The sequence below is a fragment of the Carcharodon carcharias genome, chromosome 10 (genome assembly GCF_017639515.1).
Source record: "Carcharodon carcharias isolate sCarCar2 chromosome 10, sCarCar2.pri, whole genome shotgun sequence".
NCBI lineage: Eukaryota > Metazoa > Chordata > Chondrichthyes > Lamniformes > Lamnidae > Carcharodon > Carcharodon carcharias.
The window spans coordinates 139,568,543-139,590,054 of NC_054476.1; the positions used below are offsets into that span (position 1 = coordinate 139,568,543).

Sequence of the window (21,512 nt, forward strand, 5' to 3'; positions counted from 1 at the left end):
CTATCTGCTTCCCTTGTCCTTCTAGATGATAATGGTCGTGGGTTTGGAAGGTGCTGTCGAAGCAGCCTGGGTGAATTCTCACAGTGCATCTTGTAGATGGTAAACACTGCTGCTAATTGCATTGGTGGTGGGAGGAGTGAATTTTTGTAGATGTGGTGCCAAACAATTGGGCTGCTTTGTCCTGGAGGGTGTCAAGCTTCTTGAGTGTTGTGGGAGCTGCACTCATCCAAGTAAGTGGGGAGTATTCCATCACATTCCTGACTTGTGCCTTGTAGATGGCGGACAGGCTTTGGGGAGTCAGGATTTGAGTTACTTGTTGCAGGATTCCTCGCCTCTGACCTGCTCTTGTAGCCACAGTATTTATATGGCTAGTCCAGTTCAGTTTCTGGTCAATGGCAAGCCCCCAGGATGTTGATAGTGGGGGTTCAGTGATGGTAATGCCATTGAATGTCATGGGGCGATGGTTGGATTCTCTCTTGTTGGAGATGGTCATTGTTTGGCATTTGTGTGGCATGAATGTTACTTGCCACTTGTCAACCCAAGCGTGGATATTGTCCAGCTCTTGCTGCATTTGGACATGGACAGCTTCAGTACCTGAGCAGTCGTGAATGGTGCTGAACATTGTGCAATTATCTGCGAACATCCCCACTTCTGACCTTATGGTGGAAGGAAGGTCATTGATGAAGCAGCTGAAGGTGGTTGGGCTCTGGACACTAACCTGAGGAATTCCTGCAGTGATGTCCTGGAGCTGAATGACTGACCTCCAACAACCACAACCATCTTTCTTTGTGCTAGGTATGACTCCAACCAGTGGAGACTTTTCCTCCTGATTCCCATTGACTCCAGTTTTGCTGGGGCCCCTTGATGCCACACTCGGTCAAATGCGGCCTTGATGTCGAGGGCAGTCACTCTCACCTCCCCTCGGGAGCTCAGCTCTTTTGTCCATGTTTGAACCAAGGCTGTAATGAGATCAGGAGCTGAGTAGCCCTGGGAGAACCCAAACTGGGTGTCAGTGATCAGGTTATTGCCAAGCCGGTGCTGCTTGGTAGCACTGTTTATGACCCCTTCCGTTACTTTACTGATGATCAAGAGTAGACTGATAGGGTGGTAATTAGCCAGGTTGAATTTGCCCTGCTTTTTGTGTACAGGACATACTTGGGCAATTTTCCACATAGACAGATAGCTGCCAGTGTTGCAGCTGTACTGGAAAAGCTTGGCTAGGGTTGCAGCAAGTTCTGGAGCACATCTTCAGTACTATTGCCGGAATATTGTCAGGGCCCATAGCCTTTACAGCATCCAGTGCCTTCAGCCGTTTCTTGATATCACGTGGAGTGAATTGAATTGGCAGAAGACTGGCACCTGTGATGCTGGGGACCTCCAGAGAGGCTGAAATGGATCATCCACTCGGTACTTCTGGCTGAAGATTGTAGCAAATGCTTCAGCCTTATCTTTTGCATTGATGTGCTGTGCTTCCCCATCATTGAGGATGGGGTTATCTGTGGAGGCGCCTCCTCTTCCAGTGAGTTGCTTAATTGTCCATCTCCATTCGCAACTGAATGTGGCCGGACTGCAGAGCTTAGATCTGATCCATTGGTTATGGATCGCTTAGCCCTGTCTTATCACTCACTGCTTATGCTGTTTGGCACGCAAGTAGTCCTGTGTTGTAGCTTCACCAGGTTGGCACTGTTCTTCTTTTCCACAGCCACTCCTAAAGAGTGTGTGTTCCTCCACCAATTTTCTTGAGCTGTCCTCCTCAGGTAGATGAGTCTCACTAAGGGCAGTGATCTGCATGTTGTACCTAGTGTTATGACCCCAGCTGATGTTAATGCTGGACAAGTCAGATCCCAGGGTGAAACCTGGCATGGTAGACCCTTACTTTGTTTTTTTTTAGAAACCATGGAAGTCAGTTACTGAACATATTCACAAGAGTCTGCCAGTACACCGTTAACACAAAGAATAAAACATTTATTAAACAAGAAAAAGTGATCTATATTAAACTAGACAAAAACTTTGGAAAGATTTCAATACAGGTACCAGAAAATGATTCAAATCCTCACTGTTCCTTTTATCCCAACAACCCTTACAGACACACAACCCCGGTGAAGATTTACCACTGTCTCTTCACCAAGATTTCGTTCTTCGGTTAGCTCAGTTTCAAACAGCTTTCTTCCAGCGGACTTCTGAGCTTTTACTAGATGCTTTTTTTCAGCTGGTATCTCTCCCTGAGACACCTAAAAAATGCAATCTAAACTCGCTATTACTTCAACTTCAGAACAAGCACATGAGTTCCCTAAACTCAGTTCCCCAGCAGGCTTGCAAGATATCTTATTAGAGAGATTAGACCTTTTGCCTGCACTGTCTGGTATACCCACACTAACTGACCGCCCTCCTATGTTTCCCTGTCTCTCTATGTGTCTTTGTTGCAAGGCATAAGCACAATCTTTTCTACTTTGTTTTTTTTTTAACTTCACTAAACTACTAACGCCTTGGTAATCCATCTCTTCACTTCAAGAATTGTAAAACCTAATTAAAAATGCACGTAGACAAACAGTGCTCCAGACTTCCCTGCACCCAGCTCACAAAAACCTCTAAATGAAACTAAAACCAGGTTTCATTTTTCTTAACACCCAAATACAAAATATAAATTCAATTTAAAACTATATATTGTTCCTAACACTAGCCAGCTCTCTACTGACAAACAGTTCCTCTGTCAGCTGTGGCATTGTTCATGGGGGTGCGCGTGTTCCATGCGGCAATGGTGACTGGTGTCACCTTTACTTTCCTTTTTGTGATTGACTTATGACTGAGTTGTTGGGATCACTGCCAGCTGCAGTCTGCTGGTTAGGGAGGTGAAGCCAATATTGTTAGGGCACTTTTTTCAACTCCTTCCTCAAACTAGGGAGGTGAGCAGTGTGGTCCTGAAAAGGGCTGTTCAGTTGCTCAGGGACAGTCGTTTCCATTTCTGCTTCATTCCAATGAGAAATGCCTCTATGAACTGACCCACCTGTGTGCAGGTTCATGGCTGCAGCTCCAAGTGAATCCACACCTGCTGCTATGTCGCTCACCTGTCACCATAGGACTTGTGACAGAAAGATGATGGATGACAGATAATAGAAAGATGATGAACATGACTTGCTTTTGAATTGGATTATAGCAAGGGAGAGTTGTGCATTGTCAGGTCCACTCTAATCCTGACCTATCTTGGTCCAGTTGCAGGATGAGTCTAGATGATTGACGATAGATACGGCCAGAATGTCGTGTGTCTTTTTGAGCTCTGCCGATCCACAACACAGTGCTGACCCACTTTCAAGGCCTTTGGACCTTAGATTGGTCTCATCCGTCCAGTACGCCAGAATCAGTCTTTGCGTGCCAGGGTAGACAAATCCTTAAGTAGCCGAGGTTAGGAGACCCAACAGCTACCCTCACCTGGTTTGGCCTGCCTGTCGAAGCAGTTTCCTGAGGTGTGGCTGCTGTCACATGCTGACCACTACTTGAAGCCACAGGTGTAAACCGGGTGAAGGTGAGGACCAGTACAGGATGATCCACTCCAAAGTGAACCTGCCTGAGAGAGGTGCTACCCCTCCCTTATACCCCATAAATCCAGCACAGGTTTACAGCTGTAATCAATGTACAGGTATACTGTACAGCAAAGAGTCTCAAACATTTGGCTTTAAAGACACCCTCCCTTGTTTTAAAAAATCAACAACCCCTGTACTACAACAAATGTATTCTTTCTATTTAAGCATTAATTTTATAGTTAAACGTATATTTATTACACTCTAACTTATCCATCCAAAATGCTTGGGACCAATTCATTCCTGGATTTTGAAATTTTCTGGATTATAGAATGACTTTACAATGCCTAACCCCAAAACGTGTAGAGTCCCTCAGGGTACTGTCTTCAGCTGCTTTTTCAATGACCTTCCTTCCATCATAAGGTCAGAAGTGGGGATGTTCACTGATGATTGAACAATGTTCAGTACTATTTGCAACTCTCAGATACTGAAGGAGTCCTTTTCCAAATGAAACAAAACCTGGACAATATCCAGGCTTGGGCTGACAAGTAGCTAGTAACATTCGCGTCACACATGTGCCAGGCAATGACCATCTCCAGTAAGAGAGAATCTAACCATCGGCCCCTTGACATTCAATTGCACGACCACTTGATTGGCACCCCATCCACAAACATTCACTCCCTCCACCACCAACGCAAAGTGGCAACAGTGTACCATCTACTAGATGCACTGCAGGAACTCAACCAAGCCTACTTAAACAGCACCTTTCAAACCCACAACCACTACCATCTAGAAGGTCAAGGGCAACAGATAGATGGGAACACCACCACCTGGAAGTTCCCCTGCAAGCCACTCATCATCCTGACTTGGAAATATATCGCTGTTCCTTCACTGTCACTGGGTCAAAATCCTGGAACTCCCTCCCTGACAGCACTGTGGGTGTACCTACACCACATGGACTGCAGCGGTTCAAGAAGGCAGCTCACCACCACCTTCTCAAGGGCAATTAGAGCGGGCAATAAATGTTGGCCTAGCCAGCAATGCCCACATCCTGTGAAAGAACAAAAAATATATTTACCTGAAACATAAAACAGTGATAAAACATTATAAAGCAGTAATAAAAATTGTTTTACTTATCCAACTACTGGATCTTCCATGTTTCTGCTTCCAAAAGCACTGCACTAAAATGATGCCAGTGACATTGAGGGAATGTTTGGATTTGCTCCAAAAACTTCCTGACAACTGCTGTTTCTGAACAATAGATTTACAGATTGAAGGTTATAGTGTAGAATATTTGTTTTACACCCTTAACTTGAAACTTGTTCCTGATGTTGAGCAATAATTCTGTCAAGACATGAAGGTACCTTGGACAAGTGAAACTAATGAGAAAAGCAAGGAGAGAGCATGAAAAGAGGCTGGCAGTGAACATAAAAGGGAATGCCAAGGTCTTCTGTAAGCATGTAAATAATTAAAGGGTGGTAAAAGAAGGAATAGGGCCAATTAGGGACAAAAAAGGTGACTTGCATGTGGAGGCTGGAGAAAAAGCGGAGGTGTTGAACGGGTCCTTTGCATCTGGTTTTACAAAGGAAGAAGGTGCTACCCAGGCCAAGGTGAGAGCAGAGGTAACTGGTACACTAGAAGAATTTACAATGGAAATGGAGGAGTTATTAGAAAGGCTATCTTTACTTAAAATAGATAAGGTACCAGGACCGGATGAGATGCATCCAAGGATACTGAGGGAAGTGAGAGTGGAAATTGCAGAGGCACTAGTGACAATCTTCCAGTCTTCCTTAGACACAGGGGAGGTGCCAGAGGACTGGAGAACTGTGAATATTGCACCCTTGTTGAAAAAGAGGTGCAAGGATAAAGCCGGCAACTACAGGCCAGTCAATTTGACCTCAGTGGTAGGGAAACTTCTGGAAACTATAGTTTGGGATAAAATCAACAGTCACTTAGACAAGTGCAGGATAATTAAGGAAAGCCAGCATGGATTCATTAAAGGAAAATCATGTTTAACTAACTGCTGGAGTTTTTTGAGGAGGTAATAGAGAAGGTTGATAAGGGAAACGCTGTTGATGTGGTGTATATGGATTTTCAAAAGGCATTTGATAAGGTGCCACAAACAGACTTATGAGTAAAATTCTAGATCATGGAATAAAAGGGAGAGTAGACACTTGGATAAGAAATTGGCTGAGTGACAGGAAACAGAGAGCCGTGATAAATGGTTATTTTTCTGACTGGAGCAAGGTTTGTAGTGGGGTTCCCCAGGGGTCAGTGTTGGGACCCTTGTTCTTCCTGATATATATTAATGACCTAGACTGTGGTGTGCAGGGCATGATTTCAAAATTTGCAGATGATGCGAAGATTGGAAATGTTGTCAACTGTGATGAGGATAGTCTTGAACTTCAAAAGGACCATAGACATGTCAGTGGATTGGGCAGACAAGTGGCAGATGAAGTTCAATGCAGAGAAGTGTGAGGTGATCCATTTTGGCAGGAAAGATATGGTGAGACAGTATAAAATAAAGGGAGAGCCTTTAGGAACAGATGGACCTCGGTGTATATGTACATAGATCATTGAAGATGACAGGGCATATTGAGAGAGCAGTTAATAAAGTATATAGCATCTTAATAGGGGCGTTGAGTACAAGTGTAAGGAGGTCATGTTGAACTTGTGTAAGACACTAGTTAAGCCTCAATTGGAGGACTGCATCCAGTTCTGGGCGCCATACATGAGCAAGGATGTGAAGGCATTGGAGAGAATACAGAGGATATTCACAAGAATGATTCCTGGGATGAAGAGCTGTAGCCAAGAGGTTAGATTGGTGAGATTGGGACTGTTTTCCAAGGAGAAAAGAAGGCTGGGAGGAGACTTGATAGAGGCATTCAAGATCCTGAGGGGTATGCACAGGGTAAATAATGAGAAATTGTCCCTACTCGAGAGCATCAAGAACGAGAGGGCACAGATTCAAAATAATGGAAAAAGGAGTGGAAGTGATGCAAGGAAAATTTTTTTCACCCAGAAGGTGGTTGGAGACAGGTTCAATCAAGATATTCAGAAGGGAATTGGATTGCTACCTGAAACGAGAGAACGAGCAAGGTTATGGGGATAAGTCAGGGGAGTGGGACTAGGTAGGATGTTCTATCAGAGAGCCAGTACAGACTCAATAGGCTGTATGGCCACTGTAAAGATTCTGTGCTCATCATGGTCAATGTTTGTCCTGGCTTGGTACTTTGTTTTCATTGGTGCCATTGCTGAAAATCCTACTTCACATAAGTAGGCTGTGCTAAATATGACCAACACTTTGTGCTGCAGGAGAAACAGTGTTGTTTTCACCATAGCCAACATGATCCTTCTTCATATGATGTCCACTTTCCAGCAGTGAGTACTGGATGACAATCCAGAGTGGATATCCTGGCTGACTTTACTTTACATTCCAACAGGTGGTGGAGGAACTCTTACTGTCATTCAGTTCAGGATGGCTAGCTGAGCACAGCCCGGGAATCTCACCAGGACACCCCTGACTTAGAATCACATTGGGTTAGTGCATTTGCCCAGCAATTCATCAGTGGAAGCCCATATACTCACCATATATCTCCATGTATTACACAATACACATCGTCAATGTAGGAAATTCATATCAGAGGATGTATTGCCAAGCATTAGTTTGATTAGACTGCCACAACCGATCAACTTTGACTCTTGTTAATAAAATCATCCAAAAATAATGTCTAATGTGCACACACACACACACATACACACACACATTGTGATGGTATATGTATATTTTTATATTTCTGTGTTTATGTCTATATTCTGTGTAGGTAAGGGTAAGCTGTGTCTGTGTGTCCAGGGTTAATTAAAGGTGAGGTTGCTTGAGTCAGATTGTCTGTAGAATCTCAGGGATGAAAGACTAAAGGTGTTATCTTCTTGTATTTTGTAATGAGGCCTTATGGTGGGAGTTAACTTACAAGGAAACAGAGTAGATCTGAAATTAACATTTGGGGATAAGTTTTGATATTGATTTGTAGCTGTTGCATTTCAAAGGAGCCTCAAAGGTACTAAAGAATATTTTTATTTTACAGATTGTGAGTAAACAGGGGCAGGTGTCTTAAATTTTATTGACCCGAAACAGAGGTAAAATAGGAACAGGAAAGGTTTTGATATTTGGGGACCTGAGTTTTCAGAGAGATATTTAAAGACACCGGGAACTAAGATGAAAGGGGTGAACAAGTGTTTATTAAAACGGGGTTTCAGCTGTAGTGAGTTGCAGTGGGTGGGGGGAGTCCCACTGAAGCCAGCTCTGGTGTTTTGGAGTGTGCTGAAAAACTGAAAATCTTTTAATTAAAGAAAGCAACTCAGCTTTGGGCCAGGAGAATATTTATCCTGAGAAACATATTGTTTTAAATCTCCCTTTGGAAAAACCACATCAACATGCAGTTCTTCTGGGAAGTCGTGGATTGTACTTCTGTTTAAAGGGAAAGCAATTTCTCAGTTCGAGTAATATTTTCTGGATTTTATGGTTAAGAATCTATAAGGGCTGTGACCAAAAAGATAGTTTTACTGTGTACCGTTGATAAAGCATTTTGAGAGTTATTTTGTAAGATTTTTTCTGTATATCTTTTATCTTGTGTGTTTTAAGTTTTATCTTCTCTTTCTTTTAATAAATAGTTTAATTCTTCAAATTTTTAAGTTATCACTGTGCCTTTGTGTTCAGTAAACTAATTCAAAGCCATTTGTATAGATGGGGGAGGTGATGGCGTAGTGGTATTGTTGCTGGACTAGTATTCCAGAGACCCAGGGTAATGTTCCAGGGTCTCGGGTTGGAATCCTGCCACGGCAGATGGTGGAATTTGAATTCAATAAAAATCTGAAATTAAAAGTCTAACAATGACCAGGGAACCATTGTCGATTGTTATAAAGACCCACCTGGTTCACTGATGTCCTTTAGAGAAGGAAATCTGCCATTCCTACCCGGTCTGGCCTACACATGACTCCAGACCCACATCAATGTGGTTGACTCTTAAATGCCCTCTGAAATGGCCTAGCAAGGCCATTGTAACAAACTGCTACAAAGTCGCAAAAAAGGAATGAAACCGGACAGCCCACCCAGCATCGATCTAGGCACCAGAACAACAATGACAAACTCAGCCCTGTTGACCCTGCAAAGTCCTCCTTACTAACATCTGGGCACTAGTGCCAAAATTGGGAGAGCTGTCTCACAGACTAGTCAAGCAACAGCCTGACATAGCTATCCTCACGGAACCATACCTAACAGATAATGTCCCAGACGTCACCATCACCATCCCTGGGTATGTCCCACCGGCAGGAGGTGACGGCACACTGGTATACAGTCGGAAGGGAGTCACCCTGGGAGATCTCAACATCGACTCCAAACCTCATGAAGTCTCATGGCATGGACAAGGAAATCTCCTGCTGATTACCACGTACCGCCTTCCCTCAGCTGATGAATCAGTGCTCCTCCATGTTGAACACCACTTTGGAGGAAGCACTGAGGGTGGCAAGGGTGCAGAATGTAGCCTGGGTGGGGGACTTCAATGTCCAACACCCAAGAGTAGCTCAGTAGCAGCGTGACTGACCGGGCTAGCCGAGTCCGAAGTGACATAGCTTCTAGACTGGGTCTGGCAGGTGGTGAGGAAACCAACAAGAGGGAAAAATGTACTTGACCTCATCCTCACCAACCTGCCTGCAACAGATGCATCTTTCCGTGACAGTATCGGTAGGGGTGACCACTGCCTAGTCGTTGTGGAGACAAAGTCCCGCCTTCACCTTGAGGATACCCTCCATCGTGTCGTGCGGCACTACGACCGTGCTAAATGGGATCGATTTCAAACGGATCTAGCAACTCAAGATGGGGCATCAATGAGGTGTTGTGGGCCATCAACAGCAGCAGAATTGTACCCGGACACAATCCGTAACCACATGACCCGGCACCTCCCTCACACTGCCATTACCATCAAGCCAGGGGATCAATCCTGTTTCAATGAAGAGTGCAGGAGGGTATGCCAGGAGCATGCCAGGAGCAGCACCAGTCAACCTGGTGAACACAGGACTACTTGCATGCCAAACAGCATAAGCAGCAAGTGATAGACAGAGCTAAGCGATCCCACAACCAACAGATCAGATCTAAGCTCTGCAGTCCTACCAGATCCAGTCGTGAATGGTGGTGGACAATTAAACAACTCACTGGAGGAGGAGGCCCCACAAATATTCCCATCCTCAATGATGGAGGAGCCTAGCACATCAGGGCAAAAGATAAGGCTGAAGCATTTGCTACAACCTTCAGCCAGAAGTGCCAAGTGGATGATCCATCTCGGCCTCCGCCAGAGGTCCCCAGCTTCACAGATACAAGTCTTCACCCAATTCGATTCACAAATCCAACCCAGCCAATTACCAGCCAATAAGCCTACTCTCGATCATCAGTAAAGTAATGGAATGGGTCATCAACAGTGCTATCAAGCGGCACTTGCTTAGCAAAAACCACTTAGCTCACTGACACCCAGTTTGGGTTTTGCCAGGGCCATTCAGCTCCTGATCTCATTACAGCCTTGGTTCCAACATGGACAAAAGAGCTGAACTCCCGAGGTGAGATGAGAATGACTGCCCTTGACACCAAGGCCGCATTTGACAGAGTGTGGCATCAAGGAGCCCTATCAAAACTGGAGTCAATGGGAATCGGGGAAAACTCTCAGCTGGCTGGAGTTATACCGAGCACAAAGGAAGATGGTTGTGGTTGTTGGAGGTCAGTCATCTCAGCTCCAGGACATCGCCACAGGTGTTCCTCAAGGTAGTGTCCTCAGCCCAACCACCTTCAGCTGCTTCATCATTGACCTTCCTTCCATCATAAGGTCAGAAGTGGGGATGTTCGCTGATGATTGCACAATGTTCAGCACCATTCGCGACTCCTCAGCTACTGAAGCAAGCCATGTCCAAATGCAGTAAGACCTGGACAATAAACAGGCTTGGGCTGACAAGTGGCAAGTAACATTTGCGCCACACAAGTGTCAGGCAATGACCATCTCCAACAAGAGAGAATTCAACCATCACCCCTTGATGGTCAAAGGCATTACCATCACTGAATCCCCACTATCAACATCCCGGAGGTTACCATTGAACAGAAACTAAACTGGACTAGCCATATAAATACTGTGGCTATAAAAGAAGGTCAGAGGCTAGGAATTGTGTGACTCCCTAAAGCCTGTCCACCTTCTGCAAGGCCCAAGTCAGGAGTGTGATGGAATACTCTCCACTTGCCTGGATGAGTGCAGCCCCCACAACACTCAAGGAACTTGACACTGTCCAGGACAAAGCAGTCCACTTGATTGGCACCACATTCACAAACATTCACTCTGTCCACCACCGACGCACAGTAGCAGCAGTGTGTACCATCTACAAGATGCACTGCAGGAATTCACCAAGGCTCCTTTGACAGCACCTTCCAAACCCACGCCTACTACCATCTAGAAGGACAAGGGCAGCAGAGAGATGGGAACACCACCACCTGGAAGGTCCCCCCCAAGCCACTCACCATCCTGACTTGGAAATATAAAGCCGTTCCTTCACTGTCGCTGGGTCAAAATCCTGGAACTCACTCCCTAACAGCACTGTGGATGTACCTACACCACATGGACTGCAGCAGTTCAAGAAGGCAGTTCACCACCACCTTCTCAAGGGCAATTACGGATGGGCAATAAATGCTGGCCCAGCCAGTGAAGCCCACATCCCATGAATGAATAAAAAAATAGATGCTCCATCAAGCCAGGAGCTCCTATATCACATCTGAAATTGCTGTGCCTGTAATTATACACTGTCTTTATTCTCCCTGCGTAAATTTTAAATGTAGCCGACTGTGTTTAATTGTGACCCATCAATGCCAATACAAACTTGGCGAAAGCTGTTGATGTTAATTAGTCAGGTACCAGTGGAAGAGAAAACCGAATGAAAGAAAGAAAATGAAAGGGGAGAGTGTTTAACCTGGGAAAAGAAGACGAGTGGATTGAAAAATATATACATATATTATTTATATATATATATATATATATATATGTATGTATATATAAAATAACAAGAGCCAGAGTTCAGGGGAATAAAAACTGAAATGGATTCACAGGTAAAAATGGCGCTTGTTTGGCTTCACCCTCAAATTGAGTTTTTCTCATGAGGATAAATTCTGAGACAACATTCAGATTCTTGCAACAAAAAAAAAATCAACGGCAATAAAAGGATCAGAGATCACTGAACACAAATGTTAAAGGTGGAAACAGTCAGCAGTGAGCTGAATGAAAGAAGAAAGCGAAAGTGCACATTTTCCACCTGAAGAAAATGGTTGATAAAAGCAGGTACATTTAAAAATTACTTGGATATACACATGAAATGCTGTAACTTACAGGGCTACAGTGATGGAAGGTGGGTTAAGGCTGGATAGCTCTTTGCCAGCTGGCACCAACCTGAAGGGGCAAGTAGCCTCATTTTCTGCCATGAATTTTCTATATTGAAAGCAAGTTTTAGAGGGATACAACTAATCCAACTCACCCATTTTTGAAAGCAAAGATGGATGGGTTTTGATAAACAGAAAATAGTGCATGGGGGGGATAGGTGAGGAAAGGTTTGTCTTTGAGCATCAAAAACAATTAGAATGGCTTTGCTAAAGCTATTCCTGGTGTTTCGAGAAAAATCTCAGTAGGAAAATAAAGGAGTTTGTTAAGTTTTCAAAAAAGACACTTTCTGTAGACGAGGAAAGACGGAGTCACAGTGTCTTCAATTCTGGGACTCGGGACTTTCCATTTAAATATGAGAATCTGTACCCTGTAATTATGTTTTGACGGACCTCTGCTTCACCTGCATACTTCATGCAGTACAATGTGTAGGATTACACCTGCTGTTCACCTGACTTTGCTCAATACTTGTTCATGAGGTATATTATGCTCCTTTTTAATACAGTTATTTTAAGAACAGGTTTCTTTAAAAGTGCACAGCACATTTCCTAATGCAGTGAGGTGTTCAATATTTCAACTGAGAAGGACAGACCTTAGAGAGAGTGAATATTGTTGTGTTAGTCAGCTGCTGTATTGTGATCAGCCTTGAGTTAACACACAGGCTCCTACTAGATTTAAATGTTGTTTCTTCTCCAGATTAAAGTTTGTCTTTGGCCCAGCTGCCCTGCATGCCTTGGAGCTGGTGGATCAACTTTCAGTAACACTTGTCCACTCCCCCAGTGGAAGATCCCTGTACCAGGTATAGTGTCTTTCAATGATTTTAAATTCCTATCATTCAAAATTATTTCATTTTTGTGAGTATGACCATTCTGGTTCCCTAATAGCGCAGTACCACACAAGACAACGTATTTCCCCTTAAACTCTATACTCCAGGAAAATCCCAGCTTTGATCCCTGATCTATGCTACGTTATTCCAGCGGGAGCAGCAGTGAGACCCAGCTGGAAAGTGCCTGAGGACATCAGGAGTGGGCTCAACTGTGATGCCCCACACAGTTGAATAACTATTAACACCCTGTTGGAGGAAGAAAAAAACCTGTGCCAGTCAATGGGGCATTTTCTCTATACCTGTGACTGTGTCTGCTGATAGATTTGTTAAGACTTTTACATCTGCTGCAGTTACTGTCATCTTTTTCCTGTGTCAGCGCCCATGTAAACTTGTCATGTAATTAAACCCTCCTGCCTGTGTTGACACTGCAAACATTTATGCGTTGTGTGTGACACTACAAAAAAATGACTACATTGTTTTAAACATATTGAACGAAATTTGAATATGTTTTTTCCTCTGTGCTAAAAGAACCATTTTCCTTCAAGCATTTTGAGGTGAGGAATGTCACAGGCTATATGCAAGTAAAAATTTCATCTGCACAACTTTACTATTCCTGTCTCAAAAGACCAGCCTAATTTCATACATATGATAATTCTGTTGTCTCACCAGGAAATCATTCAGTTCATGGTGTTTAAAATGGGCTCTTCATCCTGTGGACTCATAACTGGGAGCTGGCCAAAAGTTAAAGAATCTCCTCCTCGCTGGCTGGATCTGAACCCAGATGCTAAAATGAGGGAGATGTTCCCCCTATAAGAAAACAGGAAACCAGTTTATAAAGGGCAAGTTTGCAATTTTATTGCCATGACGGTACATAGAGAAAAGCAACCCATCTGGAGCCTGCCTAGACTCTCTGTGCCTATGTCCTCACACCAATACCACTTGAATGAAAGGTTGTTGTCTGCACTGGAGTCATAGAATTGTACAGCACAGAAACAGGTGCTGGCCATCAAGCACCAATCTATTCTAATCCCATTTTCCAGCACTTGGCCTGTAGCCCTGTATGTTATGGCATTTCAAGTGCTCAACTAAATATTTCTTAAATGTTGTGAGTGCTGTGTTTGGCTGCAGTAGAGAGCTTCAGTTGGAATTTGGTGACTGAAGGGGTTTAAGGATTAAATTCCATCTGAAGCCTAGTCTTTCTTTAAATTAGCAATTAACTAAAAGTTGCTGTTAGGGTTGGAAGAAGTTGAATTTTAGTCCAGCCTTAAGACAAGGCTCATACAGACTCAGTTTGCAGTTGAAACCAGTTATATAAATAACTGGCTTAATCAGGTTTTCAGAAGCTTGGTTCAGAGAGTATAAAAGTAGGCTATCTTATAGTGCTGAGTTTGTCTGGAGTGCTGTGTTTGGCTGCAGTCAAATGCTTCATTTGGAGTTTGGTGACTGAAGGAGGAGGGGCTCCTTTCCTTTCCTCTCCTACCTTTGCTCAAAGAAGAGTGGCGGCCTTGGTATGTAGGAACTGGTGAGTAAATTAGAAAAGTGTAATATTTTTAAAGTTCCTATACTTGGATTTAACTGCAAAGCGCCGGGAATAAGGGAAATTTAGGACCAATATAACAAAGTAATATAAATAATCTAAAGTAGAATCAAGTTAACGTAAGGGAAGTAGAGTTAAGACATGGTAGGGCAGCTCAGTCACGTGGAATGCGTGCCCTGTAATATGTGCGAAGTCATGGACACTACCAATGTCCTAGCTGACCACATGTGCAGGAAGTGCTGTCAGCTGCAGAAACTTGAGCTCCGGGTTTCAGAGATCAGGGGCGGCTGGGGTCACTGTGGCGTATCCTCCAGGCTGACAGCATGTTCAGAGGGGTTGTCACAATGCAGCTTAAAAGCCTGGAGGCAGAGAGGGAATGGGTGACCACCAGGCAGTCCAAGAGAAGTAGGCAGGTAGTGCAGGAGTCCCCTGGGGTCCTGCTCGCAAATTGGTTTTCCATTTTGGAAGCTGGTGAGGGTGCTGGCTCCTCAGAGGAGTGCAGCGAGGGCCAAGTTTGTGGCACCACGAGCGGCTTGGCTGTACAGAAGCAGAGGAGGAAGAAAGGAAGAGCAACAGTGATAGGGGATTAATTGGTTGTAAGAGCAGACAGGCGTATCTGTAGCTGTAGACGTGTCTCCAGGATATGTTGCTTCCCTGGTGCAAGGGTCAAGGATGTCACGGAATGGCTGCAGGGCGTTCTTCTGGGGGAAAGTGATCAGCCAGAGGTCATGGTTCACATTGTTAACAATGACATAAGTAGGAAGGGGGATGTGGTCCTGCAATCAGAATTTAGGGAGCTTGGTAGAAAATTGGCAAGCAGGACCTCGAATGTGGTAATCTCCGGATTACTCCCATTGCCACGTGCCAGTGAGTACAAAAATAGGAGGATAAGGCAGATGAATGCGTGGCTGGAAAGATGGTGCAGGAGGGAGGGCTTTAGATTCCTGGGACACTGGGACTGTCTCTGGGGGACATGACACCTGTACAAGCCAGACGGGTTGCACCTGAACAGACCTGGGACTGAGTTCCTTGCGGGGCATTTTGCTAGTGCTGTTGGGAGGGTTTTAAACAAACTCAGCAGGGGCATGGGAACCAAGAAAAAATATTAGAGAGGAATACCAGGATGCACAAAATACTGGGAGAGATAGATGGCACTAGTATAGAGAATAATAAGTTGTGTAAGGGAGAAAGTAACAAAATCTAAATCAGGGTTACTATGCTTGGATGTGAATGCACAGAGTATACTAAATAAGAATGGGGAGTTACAGGTGCAGATTGCCATGTGGAAATATGATATTGTGGCGAGAACAAGAGACCTGCTGGTGGTATTGGTTAAGTGGAGCTTTGCAGTGCTGGAGAAAGAGGATGTCCCAGAGGGTTCAAGGACAGAATCAATTTGGCTAAAGATAAGGAACAAAAAGGGTGCAATTGCACATTGCTCGCCAAATAGCGAGAAGAACAAATCTGCAGGGTAATTACAGAGAGATGCAAGCATTATAGAGTAGTTATAATGGGGGACTTTAATTTCCCGAATGTAGCCTGGGACAGTGGTATTGTAAAGGGCAGAGAGGGGCAAAATCTAGTAATCCTAGATCATGTTCTGGAGAATTTTCTACAGCAGTATGTGTCGAACCCAACAAGAAAAGATGCACTGTTGGACCTGGTTTTTGGAAATTAGGTGGGCCAAGTATATCAAGTGTCAGTGGGGGAACACTTAGGTATTGTACGTTTTAGGATGATGATAGAAAAGAACACTAGGCAATCCGGCGTACGAATAATTAACTGGACAAGAGCCGTCTTCGATGGAGCCAGAACAGAGCTGGGCCAGATAGACTGGAACGAAAGATTGTCAGGAAAAACTGTAACTGAACAATGGGCTACCTTTAAAATAGAATTGGTTCGGGCACAGTCAAGGTATATTCCATCGAAAGGGAAAGGTAGGGCAAACAAATCCAGAGCTCCCTGGATGAAAAAGATTAAAATTAAGATAAAGGAGAAAAAGTGTGCTTACGACAGGTATCAGGTACAAAATACAGTTGAGAACCAAGAAGAATACAGAAGGCCCAAAGGGGAGGTGGTAAAGCATATTAGAGAAGCGAAGAGGGATTATGAGAAAAGACTGGCAACCAACATAAAGGGGAATCCCAAAGTCTTCTTTGGGCATATAAATAGTAAAAGGGTGGTAAAAGGAGGAGTAGGGTCGATTAGGGACCTAAAAGGGAATTTACACATGGACAAAGAGGCCACGGCTGAGGTATTAAATGAATACTTTGCATCCGTATTTACCAAGGAGGTAGATGCTACTCAGGCCATGGTGACAAACGAGGAAACTGCCACTAGAAGGGTTCAAAATTGATAAGGAGGAATTGTTGAATAGACTATTGGCACTTAAAGTTGAGAAGGCACTGAGACCAGATGAGATGCATCCAAGGATATTGAAGGAAGTGAGAGTAGAAATTGCTGGGTCGCTGGCCATAATCTTTCAGTCTTCCCTGGACTCAGGTGGTGCCAGAGAACTGGAGAATTGCAAACATTATGCCCTTGTTTAAAAAAGGCTTTAAAGATAAAGCATATAGTATCCTGGGCTGTATTAATAAGGGCATAGAGTACAAGAGCAGGGAGGTTATGCTGAATTCATATAAGACACTCATTAGTGTTATGACCGAGCAGTTGGTAAAGCTGAGTTATTTTTTAAAAATTCCAGAGGGAAACTTTAAACAACTGTCACAACCTATAATTTTAAGTGTTATGTTTGAGATGCAACTCTAAATTCAGGAATCATACCACCAGTTCTCAAGAAGTTTTATTTTAAGCTAATTGAAACATTTTATTAATTTACACAAGTTAAATATATACACGTGGCTACGAATTACTGCTATCATAACTTGTAACAAATTCCCAAACTAATCTCCATTAAGGCAACAGCAACCCATTGACCTAACCAGACATCAGGCAAAGCATTTTCACCTTACAAATTCAAAATGAGGTTCCTTTCACTTTGGTAACAGAAACAGAATTACCTGGAAAAACTCAGCAGGTCTGGCAGCATCGGCGGAGAAGAAAAGAGTTGACATTTCGAGTCCTCATGACTCTTCAGCAAAACAGTTCTGCTGAAGGGTCATGAGGACTCGAAACGTCAACTCTTTTTTTCTCTGCCAATGCTGCCAGACCTGCTGAGTTTTTCCAGGTAATTCTGTTTTTGTTTTGGATTTCCAGCATCCGCAGTTTTTTGTTTTTATCTTTTCACTTTGATTCCTGTGGAGACAGTTGGAGGCTCACAGCTACTTTTGATATCACATTGCCTCTGCTCTACACACACAAAACTGCTGAAGTTATACTTAGCACAGCCCATTGAATGTAAATTCTCATTATATCACCAGCCTCTTTGAACTCCACCTTTTAACAATAAAACCCCTTTCATTGTACCAATTTTATTAGTAATATAAACATATTGCTTGGTACCTGCTAGCTAGGTGGTAGTTTTCACTCCACTTCTTGAATGCTCTATTCAAAAATGCAAATGCACTCTATCTCTCTTACATATCAAAACTAATACACATTAAAGCACCCAGACTAGCTGGCTTTAATCCAATTAAGACACACCCACAGACTAAACCTCTACTTTAAAAGAAAAATATTTTCCAATGTATTATATACATTAATAGCTTCATGACATTAGACCTCAGCTAGAATATTGTGTACAATTCTGGGTACCATATAGGAATACATTGGATAGAACGCAGAAGAGGTTTACAAGAATGGTTCCCGGGATGACAAACTTCAGCTATGAGGATAGATTGGAGAGGTTGCTACCCCCCTCTGCCAATCCAGGGTACAGTGGCTCCTTAACTTTCCCCTTCTCCCCATGGAGTGAGTGAAATTCTCTTGCTTTTTCTCCTTTTCTTTTTTATGCTAAACCTTTATAAAACATTGGTTAGACACCAGTACCCAGTTCTGGGCATCACAATTTAGGCTTGATGTCATGGCTTCAGAGAGCACGCAGATGAGATTTACTTGAATGGTAACAGGGATAAGGGACATCCGTTATATGCAGAGGCTAGTGAAGCTGGGTTTGTTCAAACTTTTAGGGAAGAGTGATCATAGTATGATAAGGTTTAGGACACCCATGGATGATGACAAAGAGCAACCTAAAATAAAAATATTAAATTGGAAGAGAACTGATTTCAGTGGGGTGAGAACAAATCTGTTCCAGGTAAATTGGAATCAAAGATTGGCAGGCAAAAATGTAAACAAACAATATCTCTCTTTAAAAAGGAGCTGGTTCAAGTACAATCGAGATACATTCCCAGGAAGAGTAACCAAAGCTGGACCTCCCTGGATGACAAAAGAGATAGTAAGATGAAGCAGGAGAAAGAGGCATTTGATCGATATCAGGTTGATATTACAGTTGAAAACCAGAGTGGATGTAGAAAGTTCAGAAGAAAAGTGAAAAAGGAAATCATAGAGGCAAAGAGAGAGTATGAGAAGAGACTGTCAGCCAACATAAAAAAGAATCCAAAGTTATTCTTTAATAAATAAAAAAAGGACAATAAGAGGAGAAGTGAAGCTGATGAGGACCAAACAGAGGATCTACTTATGGAGGCAGAGGAGATGGCTGAGGTACTAAATGAGCATCTATCTTTACCAAAGCTGGCACTCCAGTGCGTTACTGAGGGAGTGTTGCACTGTCAGAGGATCTGACTTTTTCTTTTGTGTGCTCATGTGATGTGGGCATCACTGCCTAGGCCAGCATTTATTGCCCATCCCTAATTGCCCCTGATAAGTGGTGGTAAGCTGTCGTCTTGAACCGCTGCAGTCCATGTGTTGTTGGTACACCCTCAGTGCCGCTCGAGAGGGAGTTCCAGGATTTTGACCCATCGATAGTGAAGGAACAGTGATATATTTTCAAGTCAGGATGTTGAGTGACTTGGAGGGGAACTTCCCAGTGGTGGTGTTCCCATGTGTCTTCTGCCCTTGTCCTTCTAGATGGTAGTGGTCATGGGTTTGGAAGGTGCTGCCTAAGGAGCCATGGTGAGTTCTGCAATACACCTTGTAGATGGTACACACTGTTGACAATGTTCATCAGTAGTGGAGTGAGTGAATGTTTGTGGATTTGGTGCCAATTAGGTGGGTGCTTTGAACTGGATGGAGTGTCTTTGGAGCTATACTTATCCAGTCAAGTGGAGAGCATTCCATTAAACTCCTGACTTGTGCCTTGTAGATGGTGGACAGGCTTTGGGGAGTCAGGAGGTGAGTTACTCAGTGCAGGATTCCTAGCCTCTGATCTGCTCTTATAGCCACAGTATTTATATAGCTAGTCCAACTCAGTTTCTGATCAATGGTAACCCCCAGATTATTGATAGTGGGGGCTTCAGTGATGGTAATGCCATTGAATGTGGAGGGGTGATGGTTAGATTCCCTCTTGTTGGAGATGGTCATTGCCTGGCACTTGTGTGGAGCAAATGTTACTTGCCACTTGTCAGCCCAAGCCTGAATATTGTCCAGGTCTTGCTGCATTTGGCCATGGACTGCTTCAGTATCTGAGGAGTATCAAATGATGTTGATTGTTCTGTAATTATCAGCGAACATTCCCTCTTCTGACCTTATGATGGAAGGAAGGTCATTAATGAAGCAGCTGAAAATGGTTGGGCCTAGGACACTACCCTGAGGAGCCTCTGTGGTGATGTCCTGGAGCTGAGATGACTGACCTCCAACAACCACAACTATCTTCCTTTGTGCTAGGTATGACTCCAACCAGCGGAGAGCTTCCCCCTAATTTCCATTGACTCCAATTTTGCTAGGGTTCCTTGATGCCACACTCGGTCAAATGCTGCCTTGATGTCAAGGGCAGTCACCCTCACCTCACCTCTGGAGTTCAGCTCTTTTGCCCATGTTTGAACCAAGACTGTAATGAGGTCAGGAGCTGTGGAACCCAAACTGAGTGTCAGTGAGCAGGTTATTCTTAAGCAAGTGCCGCTTGATAGCACTGTTGATGACCCCTTCCATTACTTTACTGATGATCAAGAGTAGACTGATGGGGAGGTAATTGGCTGGTTTGGATTTGCCCTGCTTTTTGTGTACAGGACATACTCGGGCAATTTTTCACATTGTCTGGTAGATGCCAGTGCTGTAGCTGTACTGCAGCAGCTTGGTTAGGGGTGCGGCAAGTTCTGGAGCATAAGCCTTCAATACTATTGCCAGAATGTTGTCAGGGCTCATAGCCTTTGCAGAAGCAAGTGTCTTCAGCCATTCCTTGATATCACGTACAGTGAATCAAATTGGCTGAAGACTGGCATGTATCTGGCTGGGGGCCTCAGGAGGAGGTCGAGATGGATCATCCACTCGGCACTCTAGCTGAAGGTTGTTGGGAGTGCTTCAGCTTTATTTTTTGCACTAATGTGCTGGGCTACCTTATCATTGAGGATGGGGATATTTGTGGAGCCTCATCATTGAGGATGGGGATATTTGTGGAGCCTCATCCTCCAGTGAGTTGTTTAATTGTCCACCACCATTCACGACTGGATGTGGCAGGGCTACAGAGCTTTGACCTGATCCGTTGGTTGTGGAATCGCTAAGCTCTATCTATCACTTGCTGCTTATGCTGTTTGGCATGCAAAGTAGTCCTATGTTATAGCTTCACCACATTGACACCTCATTTTTAGATATGACTGGTGCTGCTCCTGACATGCCCTCCTGCACTCTTCATTGAAGCAGGGATACTCCCCTGGCTCGGTGATAATGGTAGAGTGGGAATATGCTGGGCCCTAAGCTTACAGATTATGGTTGAGTACAATTCTGCTGTTGTTGGTCTGTTCGAAATTTATCCCATTTAGCACAATGGTCGTGCCAGACAACCAGATGGAGGGCACCCTCAGCATGAAGACGGGACTTCATCTCCACAAGGACTGTGCAGTGGTCACTCTACTGATACTGACATGGACAATGCATCTGCAGCAGGTGGGTTGGTGAGGATGAGTATGTTTTTCCCCCTTGGTTCCCTCACCATCTGCCGCAGACCCAGCCTAGCAGCTATGTCCTTTAGGGCTCAGTCAGCAGTAGTACTACCGTGCCACTCTTGGTGATGGACATTGATGTCCCCCACCCAGAGTACATTCTGTGCCCTTGCCACCCTCAGTGCTTCCTCTAAGTGGTGTTCAACATTGAGGGGTACTGATTAA

The 21,512-nt window shown here is 44.0% G+C and overlaps 1 protein-coding gene across 3 annotated transcripts in view; it reads left to right on the forward strand.

The window, feature by feature from the left end:
- zswim7 (zinc finger, SWIM-type containing 7) overlaps positions 1-21,512 on the forward strand; it is a 59,311-nt gene that overhangs the window by 20,574 nt on the left and 17,225 nt on the right. For 2 of the 3 annotated variants that reach the window (XM_041197150.1, XM_041197149.1), the window contains exon 4: positions 12,668-12,770. In XM_041197150.1, the coding sequence (XP_041053084.1) occupies positions 12,668-12,770 (103 nt within the window). Of the gene's footprint in view, positions 1-12,667; positions 12,771-13,466; positions 13,637-21,512 lie in introns of all 3 variants that reach the window. The other variant, XM_041197151.1, reaches the window with a different exon arrangement.